The sequence below is a fragment of the Vollenhovia emeryi genome, unplaced genomic scaffold, assembly GCF_000949405.1.
Source record: "Vollenhovia emeryi isolate VEMERY1.0 unplaced genomic scaffold, V.emery_V1.0 DF939129.1, whole genome shotgun sequence".
Lineage (NCBI taxonomy): Eukaryota > Metazoa > Arthropoda > Insecta > Hymenoptera > Formicidae > Vollenhovia > Vollenhovia emeryi.
Genome location: NW_011967237.1, coordinates 2,489,598 through 2,501,287, shown reverse-complemented (window position 1 = coordinate 2,501,287; position 11,690 = coordinate 2,489,598). Strand labels below are relative to the sequence as shown.

General features: G+C 32.3%; 1 protein-coding gene across 2 annotated transcripts in view; it reads right to left on the bottom strand.

Moving 5' to 3' along the window:
- Window positions 1-6,464: 6,464 nt before the first annotated feature.
- The window catches only part of LOC105568477, a 46,055-nt gene continuing 40,829 nt past the window's right edge, over window positions 6,465-11,690 (bottom strand). Inside the window, exons 6-8 of one of the 2 annotated variants that reach the window (XM_012024179.1) lie at window positions 11,039-11,151; window positions 7,878-8,070; window positions 6,465-7,467 (exon numbers count right to left, since the gene is read on the bottom strand). In XM_012024179.1, coding sequence (XP_011879569.1) covers window positions 7,187-7,467; window positions 7,878-8,070; window positions 11,039-11,151 — 587 coding nt within the window. In that variant the 3' untranslated portion in view covers window positions 6,465-7,186. The remainder of the gene's footprint in view (window positions 7,468-7,877; window positions 8,071-11,038; window positions 11,152-11,690) is intronic. The other variant, XM_012024180.1, reaches the window with a different exon arrangement.

Here is an 11,690-nt window from a genome sequence, read left to right as displayed (position 1 = left end):
GTGGATCAATATAGCAGAGGGCAGTAGAACCAGGCGCGATTTACACGTTTAATAATAAAACAAAATTATTTTCCGACAATGTACGCAGTTTCGTATTTTAAGAGACAATAATCCGGAAATGCTTAAAAGCGTACTCTTAAAAAACATTTTTCTTGAAATAATATTTTAAAATAACAATTCTAGTGTTAATTTCTACTACTAGTGCTGTTAGTACTTTTAATCATTATAGTAATAGCATTTTTAATAGTTATTTCTAAATAATGTTTCCATATAACGTATATAAACCTGTAACCTTTCTAAAAAGTATTTTTAAATAATCATTTCTGTATAACATATAACTATGAGTACATATAGATTTTTTTATCTTGTACGTATATCTACTTTAATATTTTTATTTATTTTAATATTTTATTAACTTTAATGTTTCAAAAGAATATACAATTATATATGTTACATAATTTTTAAATAAACAATATAATAACGTAGGAATATGTATATAATTTAAAGAATAACGCGAGACCTAAATTAACTGAAAAAAAACAGCTGTATCTCGCATATCGTTTTTATTTCGACATAAACATTCAGATTCAACTACAGATATACAGTATAGCGCGAACAATAAAAAAATAATTTGATTGTCGTACGAACGCGCGGTGGTTCGCAAAAAACTTTACAATAAGGACTAATGTTTCTTGTATAAATCTCATGGGAATTTTTTTTTGGAGAGATAATGAAAACAACTGCAACGGAAAAGCACAGTTTCTACAAAACTATTTGATTATACAATACACATTCGTTGCTACAATTTCGGAATGTTTATTCAGAAAATAATTTCATGTTTATATATAACGGAAGAACAAAGTGCGACTATAAATACTAACCGTATGATGTTGAGGTTTGTCGAAATTGTGTCATATAAATTATATCGCAGTGGCAATCGTGCCTTCCGAAGTTAACGAACAGCACCATAGACATAGTAAGTATAGACTGAGCGTCCCATTGAATAAGCTGAAGCTTGTGAAGAGAGAGACAGAGAAGATTTAAAAAGACTTTCTTTCTCTGTTTCACCATCGAGACAAAGGAGGCGCAGGCACGATTCTTTTCTTTTACGATGGTGTAAGACAGAGAAAGAAAGTCTTCTTAAATCCCCCCCCTCTCTCTCTCCCCACAAGCTTCAGCTTATTCAATGGAACGCTCAGTCTATATTTATTATGTGTATGAACAGCACATTCAGGAATATCTGCACTCATCGGTAGATTACAAAAGTGTAACGGCACATATTTAAAGTTCCTAATAGAAATATTTTCTTACATTGTAAAACTCGCCACCATAGATGATAGACAAGATTGTGACAAAGGTAGAGGAAGATACTTATATATTTATACATATTTATAAAAATAGACCAGCTTTGGCAGGAATATTCATGACGTTGAGGTACGTTTACAGTTATAACTTTGTGAAGTGAACAAATGATACCTGCTTCGATATTATCGACTTATATTGATCATGTTATCCTCTCTTTCTTTCTTTTTGCATGACTCTCTTTGAGGATAAGAGATTGGTACATTTTGCAAGATCGCGCACCGTTAAAATATAACTGAAATATGGAAACAGCCCTTTGCTTTTGCGTCACTACATAAATCGTTCGAGTCGAGTTTCCCCTCTCTCAGTACACGTGCAACACTACACAGGTGGTTTTCCAAGATTAATCCATTCGGAAAAATGCTATCGTCTAAATTACTCTAAATACAAGATCGCGCAAACGGAAATTTCGACTAAACAGTGTGGGTCAAATTTTTCGTATACTTACTGTATTAAAAAATAATTGAACAATTTTCTGCAAAAAAATTAATTCAATTTCGATAAGTACAATAAAAGATAAAACAAATATGTTTTATCTAGAGAATAGTCATATAGCATCTTGTCACGCGCGATCATCTAGAATACTTTTTACACAGCAATTAAAAGTTACTATTATTAATTACATATTGTTGATTGTTCTACAATTTCTTAATACTTCAGATCACTATTATATACAATCAATGCGGTAGTTTTCTTTGTTGATTAAGAATTTCTAAGGAGAACTAAAAAAAATGTTATGTTCTCATTGCTGGAATGTAAAAATCATCCCAGGTGACTATTTAAAGAATAAAAAAGAATTTAATAGATTTGAAAGTCTTATTAGTTGAATGTAAATAGCTTCCCAGCAAACACCAAAGTAACAGTTACATAACATCACTATGCCTGTTATATTATATTTATTTGACAGATTGAACGAACTTACCCGAAGTTCGATCCTAATTCGGTTTTGGTTTTGGCTTTGAACTCTTGTCGAACAGCGTGCGGGAGCACGACTACATATTCATTTCCATCCGAACGAGACCGGGCATCAATTAATGTTATGTAATTGTTACTTTGGTGTTTGCTGGGTGATATTTTAGTTTCCAAAATTTCCAAAATTAGCTGTGTTATAATAGTTGTCAAAATTTTCAAAATTATCCGTGCAAACTAATAACTTCTCGTTTCTCACGTAGACATATAAATGCACATTCACAATCAGCCGACATATACCATTCCTAGGACCACAGTAATCGAGAAAAGAGGAACATACGCGGTAGAGAGAAACATCTAAACCTGAAGTTTAAAGTCATACATTTCATTACATATATCCGCGTATACCGTAATTTTTTATGAACGTACTCCAAACGTGAAACAACTCTTGATAGGAGTAGATAGATCGATATGTGTATAATACCGTCTCACACTGCGTCTCTTCGATACGCATCGCGTTATCGCTACGTAGTTGTAGACATACTACGCTTATATCTAGAAATAATATCTCCGCTGGTGATAAGTGTGACGTCTATATACGTATATGTATGCATTTAAATGTATGTCAGAGACGCTTAAATCTCTGATATGTTTTTACACGTTCGTTAGGCCGCGACCACTTCAACGCATTGTTTTCTATTAACAAGCGTGGTGAATGATAGGAATTATACGTCAACACGTTTGTCTCGAGAGAAAAATAAAAAGCGATACCGCATCGATAGGCCGATATATATTTTAATAACGAAATATTCCAAACCCGCAAAATTTTGTATATGCACACGTAGAGAAATCCAATAAATAAATTTTCCAATATTTAATTGTACGCAAGAAAAGACTTTTAGAGTGCAACCAATGTCTGTTAAAACATTATAAATTTAAAATTACACATGATGTATAATGCACACATATGTATATGTAAAATATAAATATTATATTATATAATAATACAAATAAAAACTTTTACATTGTCTATATATATATAAACCTAAATTAAATATATATAAATACAAAAAAAATTATAATTAAATTGGAATTTCCTTGCAGGTTAGAAGTATAGCATTCATGACGGATATAATTATAAAACATCTCGAGGAAAATGTGTTGCTACATCTTTCAGACTTGAAACGGTAAGACAAAGTCTTATTTGCTGTTGCACTTATCCTATTAAAGGAACCAATTCTGTAGTCTCCAGAATCCTAAAGACAGTAAAGACTTTATTCTCATTTTATAATAAAGATATCTCTTCAAATATTAATACTTCTCCTTAATTGTTGATAAATACTAAATAAGTTAAGATATCTGTTAGACAAATGAATAGAAGATGGAATGTACATGTTTTACAAGAATTAACTATACATTTAATACTGTGGTATGACATTGATATTTAATATTTTTACTAGCCTCATGAAAAACTAATTAATCGCAATTACCTAATTGTATTAGTTACATATATAAAACAATTATAATTTAATTATATGAAAATAACATAGAAATAATATAATCTCCTTTCTTCAATTTGCCTTTAAATATAGAATATTTAATATAGAAATAATAGAAGAAATATCACACGTAAAGTTGTAGTATTAGAAAAGAGTAGTAAAAACAAGCACAGTTTTCCTGATAAATCTTTGCTAGTCAATTTTTCAATTTCAGTGTCTTTGTGCTAATCCAAGGCCGTTGCAAACCAACTAAAGTTTGTGTAATAACAAAGTATAAGGAATTTAGGTTTATTACATGAACAATGATATAACTTCCGTTAACAAACTCCGATTAGCTGTTCGCATCTAGGTCATAGTCGTATTTATAATGTATATGTAGGCAGAGAATGAAAATTTAGGTAACTGCAGTAAATTAGAAGATAATATGGCGAAAGTGTACCTTTAACGTTGTCCTATCATAACGAGCAGTATTCTATTTTCTATGAGACATACGTCACGGTAGGTTACAATTTATAAAATGGAAAGACGACCAGCGTCGCGATCGGACGAATCCTGCGTCCAGTCAATATTATATTATATAATATGATTTACATATGATTTTTATACGATTTAGTCGAGTACGTTATCAAATATCGTACAATGGCATAACATTGTTTTTGACAACGAAAAGCGATTTTTACTTTATCTCTTCATCCCTTCGAATTTAACTGATCAATTACGACGGACAAGAGTATTTTTTCCTACGTAGAAATTGTGGATACGTTTATAGATATTTGTTCCTCTTTTTACAAAACGCTAATACGACTATATACTTTAAGTTAAATATTACAAAGCTCATGCAAATTCGATTTAATAATTGAAACATTCGTGTACAAATAACAGTAAACGACACTTGTCGAGTGAAACACTTAAGGGTTGAGTTGGATAGAAGTAATGGATATAGTTCTTACATTGTTCACCGTTATTTAAACTCGAATTTCATTTTTCTATTTCGTAGTTTTTTCGCATAATATTCCATAATATTATATTTGACTAATGATAACACGCCTGCAGATATCTTAAGAGAATTGTATGATACTCGCAATCTATAATTATATTTTATTTGCCAAATATTTACTAAATATTCCCCGGTAAAAAATGTTTCATGCATGAACATGAATAGATATATGGTATTATGTAAAAATATACATCAAATATGTCCATATACATATTTCTTCATTGCATATTTCTATATAATTTGATACAATTCTACAGTTCTGCATAATTTTATAGATTTATACATGCTTTCATAATTGTGTACAATTATATATAATTGTACAAAGTTATATATAATTATAAATGAGCAATTTTTTCCCTTTCCTATAGAACTGTGTAGAATTGTATCAAATTATATAGAAATATGCAATGTAGAAATATGTATGGACATATTTCATGTATAATTTTATATAGAAAAGTCTTCTATTATGAGAAAGGTTTCTAACATGAGATGAAATTTTCGTGCTTATTAATGTCTTAAGTGTATTCCGTATTGTTGCTCGTATACACACAATATTATTGCGTGAATATCTTATAAATGATTTTGCACTCACAGAATAAGATATTTTTATTTAAAAAATTGAGAGATTAACTGGTAGCTTAAAAATTCGGCTTGTTACGTGTGCCGTCCAAGTCGAACTGAATTAACGTTTTTCCCTAAAATAAAGTACTTCGTCGAATGTCAATGGTTTCCATCATTTCACCAGTTCTGCGCTGTAGATAAGCTTTATTTCGGAATATTGAGAAATATTTAGACAGCGCGCGCGGATCACGTCGTTCAAAGCCGGCTTTATTCACGAAACGCAATTATCGGAGCACCGCGCGGTAAGCGCCCGTAGAATAACGCGTGGGACCGAGCGCACGTGCGACTCATTAGGCTCTAATAAATAATCAAATCGCTGCATTGCAGACTGACGGCGCGCCAAACTTACCTGCGCTGCTATTTGTCTCGCGCTTGAGAACATAAGGAATTCCGTCTAAGATCGTTAATCTCATATTATAATTCAAGATCGTGCGCACATATCACGCGTGCATACGTAAGTACACGCGTGAACACACACACACACACACACACACACACACACACACACACACACACACACACACACACACACACACACACACACACACACACACACACACACACACACACACACACACACACACACACACACAGCCAGACACGCATGTTGCAGATCTTACATTTGTATTCACGATATTGACGATCAGTACTCATTTTGTGCTTAATCCGCTCTTGCCTGTCTCTTGGACTGTCGACTGAATGAGCAAAGAGAGGAAACGATGAAGAAACATCGGATGAGGGCGAAGGTTAAACTGTTCGTGAGAACCTTTTTAATCCTTTATCAGGTACACCCACCTGCGATCTCCTTCCAGAGGCACGTTCTCAAGGAGTACGTTGATCGGGCATTTTACGGAGGCTTAGATTTTAATTTACTAACGCCCCCTTAGTATATACAAACATAGACTTGTCTGCTCCAGAGATATTAAAACAAGAAGAAAATTGATTCTAATATTATCAAATAGTCGACATCCTACCTTACGCTTGTTTATTACTAAAAAATCTAGTTGTCCTATCAGAAAATTAAACATATAAAAATAATAACAGAATATTATTCAACAATTTTCTTATTATAACAGAAATATTATTTTTTGTAACATATCAGTAATTAAATAAATTTTTACAATTATACTAAGAAATATGATACTTCTTGGTGTATGCAGTGACACAAAAACTGCTTGATATTATTAAGTTTAATCTCCTTCACATAATGTAACGTTAAAAATAAAATAAAAATGTATAATATGCATTTATCTTTCTGCATTCATTGTCTCGCTTTAATGTCTGATTAAAAAATGTTATAATTGACAACGTCTTTGCGATTGTTTTAAACGTGTATTTTAAAAAAGATTTTTTTAATTAACAGCTCCCAGAGCGAAACCTCGCGAATATTATAAACCGGTTCGGATCGACGCTGCGTTACCGCATGATAGAGATATATCGCATATTATCCGAGCTGCTGCGGGAACAAAAGTCTGCACATATCTGCAGGGAACATGGAATACGTAGGTAGTAACAACGACTCCTTACCGGGACGCGTAATCAGTGCGCGAATCGTAAAATCGTTACGACCCTGTTGAAAAGGTCTCATTGTCAGTCGAGCTAGCGCGGCTCCGTAACATCCGCGTGGATGAGAAAAAATGAAAATGCTATGCAGCCCTCGCGGTGAAGCAGTGCTTAACCTCTTGGTCTTGATTACTATCGTGTTTCCGCTCGGTCGAGAATTGATTCGCAATTGTAAAAGGGATCTCTCGTGTATTTCTTTTCTGTCGTCTTCTTGCCTTCCCTCTAACGCGATATTTCACAGCACGTGCAGGTTTTCGCAGCTCTTGCTCTTGCTGTCGTTCAAGCATATCTTGTTAAGAATTTCTCTGGCGATGTTCAAGCTTAGAACAGTTTTGCTATTGTGCAGCTTCGACATCAGTTTGCCCTTGCTACCCTGGCGTCGGAGTTTCTTTTCGCGGCTTTCTCTCAGGCGGATTTGCTTTAGAACGCCGACCAGAAGCTCATCCACATTGTGCTTAAGCCCACTCGACGTTTCGATAAACTTGCACTCTCGCGACGTAGCCAACTGCTTTCCCTCTTTAACAACGATTGCAATTTCAAATTAATCGAAATCACATTGCAAAATATGAACAAAATTTATTGAAAGCACGATTATGTCAGTCGAAATTCAATCAAAATCTAAGTGAATAAATCAAACAACATAATGCAATGAAAAACGAATTGCATACCATTACTATTACTTATAAATCATTTTGATTTTTTGCACAACCATTGAATTATAAAAATTCTTTATTAGTCACTAAATTTTAAATAGTAAAGATTTTAAATATAGACCCTCCCTCCCCGATATATGATATAAATCAATCACTAAAGTTATGATTTTTATTCTATAGACAAAAAATTGGAAAAAAATAGAATAAATAAATAGAAACAGCACGAATGCATATATTTTATCTGCTATTCTGTTATTTGTACTATTATATTACCATTTGTCGAAATTATCCGGCTTCTGGCGAGGTCAGACTTGTTGCCAACAACAATGACCGTATGTTCCTGAGTGTAATGTTCTTGCCACAAGTAGTTTAGTATCTCCTCAGCCACTTGGAAGCTCGTACGTGAAACGATTGAATAAACCACGATGCAGGCATGTGGCTCGTACGTCGACAAAGAGTTTTCAACCTGAAGAATTTTCGAAAAAGTTTTTGCGTCTGACTTTATCGCGTAAAATAGATTAATATTAACTGTTTAAATACAAGGAGAATATTGTTTTTTAAATAAAATTATGAATACAATATATTCATAGAGTGTTCTCTTTACATCAATTTTCTAGGGAAAAATTTCTGATAATCAAATATTAGCTGCGTCACGACAAAAATTAAATATCACTTAAATTAGCATCGTTTGCGTAATGTAAGATAATTTGGAACACATTTACGATTATATTGAAGAAAGTGAATATCATTATAACTTTGACAATATATTCACCAGTTCTTGACAAGAAAAGAATGGAAAGCCGGGAAAATGCATGATAAAAGGCTTTAAAGTCTGACTGAGTTAAAACTTTGACCGAATAAAACTCCGTAATCGAGAAATAGTGCGATGAGTTGCAAGTACAGACTTCGTACAGGCAAGAGAGCAAACTCGAGTGTGGAAGAATAAGTTTAATAGAATTGCGATTGTTACAAGCACAACAATGATAAATTCTGTTCATTGAATTGTGGGGAAAAGCTTCATAATCTACTCTCGCACGCTTCACTCATCACTTATAATTCTCATAGTTACAATTTAGTTGTTTCAGTTCCAACAATTTAGCTGTTAAAAACTATCTTGGAGAATGTTCTTCTTTCAATATTACTATTTACAAAAAGAACACTCACGCCATGCGTATTCTTTGCAAAAACAACAAATTGTGCAAATATACAAGTAACTTTACGAATTTCATAAATGCGATACTAAAGTTGCAATTCTCGTTGACTTCTACAGCTTGGTACATGAAATTCGCATTATCGCACGCTGAGCAGACCTAGTCAGGCAGCTCAACAAATCCCGCGAGTGGTTCAGATTAAGGAAATCGATTTAACGTGAACTGGATGTCGAAGTATCATTCAAGAATCGTATTCAATGTTACTTTTACGAGTGCAAACTGCGCTGAAGCTAATTCAATTAAATATTGAAACATGTATATAAACCCACGACCATATGGTAATTAGCTATAGAACTACATAGAAAAGTCTCCTATTATAAGATAGGCTCCTAATATGAGATAGAGTTTCCGCTAAATTAATAGGCGTCACCTGGTTCCACCATGAATTTATTGCCCTTGGAGTGAAATCGGTTTAGCTGAAAATTGATTGTTAGATCGTGTAATCGTTGCGAAAAAAAAATTGTGATTCAATTTGCACGTTGAAAACCTGCTATCTCATATTAGAATCCTATTTAATAATAGAAGACTTTCCTCTATCTATTGATAACATTGTAATGGAAAAACTGACAATGTAACAAAAATATATTAACAATTAATTTCTTTAAAAAAATTTTTAAAGCTTGATGTAACGTATATGTATATATATTATAGATCACGTTTAGAATACGAGATTATAGATTACGAGATTAGAACGTTATATAATATATCATTCTAATATATTGTATTCATAAAAATTAAAATAACTCATGAATAGGAATATCGTTTTCTGAAAATTTCATTCACGTACGTGTACTTTGATTGTAAATGATCAAAGTTCGGTATTAATTTCATTATATGGATCATAAATGGATAAAAAATTAACAAGACTAAGGTGTTCTTTCAAAGTAATTAACAAACATTTTCTTTATCTCAAATTGCCAATAATTTATTTCGCGTGTTACGTTCAGTAATACAATACCGAGCTGTAGCATATTATTCTCTATCTTTTCCGTTTTTTGTATTCTTCGAAAGCTTTCAGCGATATTTGGACTCATTGTAATTATCGGACAACAAATTACAATGTCGCAATAATACAATACAAGGAATAATTAAAACATCCTGTCGCGAACAGCAAAATAGCTCTCACTAATGTAATTATAGCTGCCTTTGATTTGCACACCGATAAATACGATAACTGACACAAAGAGATGTTACATATCTAATTCTAAATTTAATTATAAATTAAAGAAACAATTTTGAAATTATACTTGAAAATTATAAAAGTAATCACTGTGTGACAAATTTTAAGTTTAAAATTGAAGCCAAGAAAAGAAATCAATAAAAGTAAAATTACTCTGTGATTTTTATACGCACATACTTAATTTAGTGCTCTCAGTTTATATATAAAATAGTATACAAATAAGGTCAATAATTAAAAAGTTGCAAAAATAATAGGGCACGTGCTCAAAATCAGAATTTGTATAATAAAAATCGTTAAATGTCGCCCTTTATACATTCGTATTTATAGACGAATTTATACTTATCAAACAGATTACAATTTATCGACCCGATGGAAATATTTTATGTTACACAAAGAGAATGTCTAAAATAGCCATTAAGCTGTTAAGACCCATAGATAGTTTGACCCGTAACCAATGTTTATTCAAAATTGAGATTATGAGCACTACAATGGCATATTAGATCCTTATAAGCTGTATAAAGCTTACTAGATTCATGCATTAATGTGTGTATCTCAGGTCCCGCACTATATTACGTAAATATATACATTAACGTAAAACCTTAACGTAATCAAGCAATAAATGCATATATGACATAATCACTAATCATTATTGTTTTATGTCAGTGCCTCAGATGTAACTGCGTCACAAAACCCTAAATTTTGCAAGGAAATTATCAAATTATTACAGTTTTTCTTTTTAAGTTCTTCTCAATGTGACGTTAGCGCTGTACTTAGACTTTTCTCAGTTAACTTTTCCATTAAATAATGTTCTTTACTAGTATTCCTTAAAGAAAAATTAATAATTCCGTGTTGCAGCTATTATTGTAGACTGTATAGAGAAATTATTTTAACATGATATACCACTAACTGTAAAACTCTGGACAGAAGTTATCGCGAATAAACAAACTTATCCAAATAATGTGAATAATCTCGCTTTCAAAAAAGTGATTTAAGACAGTTTACTCTCAAGTACTGATATAAATTCCAAACAATTCAATACTTACGCTCATTTCCACATGTGGATGGTCGATAAAGATCATTTCCGATTCCTCGCCGTCTAATAAAATGGAAACGGTTTTCTCGCCGAATTCGTCGTCTGCAATATAAAGGCGAAAGTCTGTGCTAAATGTTGTTGAATATTGTTAAACTTGAAGGTTGCTAAATATTTATGGCCTGTAAGTACTTCACTCATAAACTTTATAGAAACTTTTAGTCACTCTCAATCTTCGATTACGTGCATAAATATTTATTTAAGAGTACATTATTATTCGTTATACATATTTGTTTTGTGATGCAAATATTCGTGAATTAATGTTAATTCGATATATCTCATTAGTTAGATATGCTTCATGCATCAATAATAGTAATTAATATTGATGTTTAAATACTTTTCTTATTTGTATAGGGAGGAGTGCCAATGTGAGCCACAAAATGAACGGAACTCGGTTCTCACAGTATATGTAGAAAGAATGGTAATTATTTAGATTAACACACCCACCTCCAATAACCTTGGGCTTGACATATGTCAAGGTTACCCTCCTGAGTAACGCTCAGAAGGATTTAGCCGGCGCTCGTTGTTTATTACAAAGTTATAAAGAAAAGAAGTTTCGCAAATGCTATGTATTTGATGATATCATGTACGTTTAGGATGGCCTC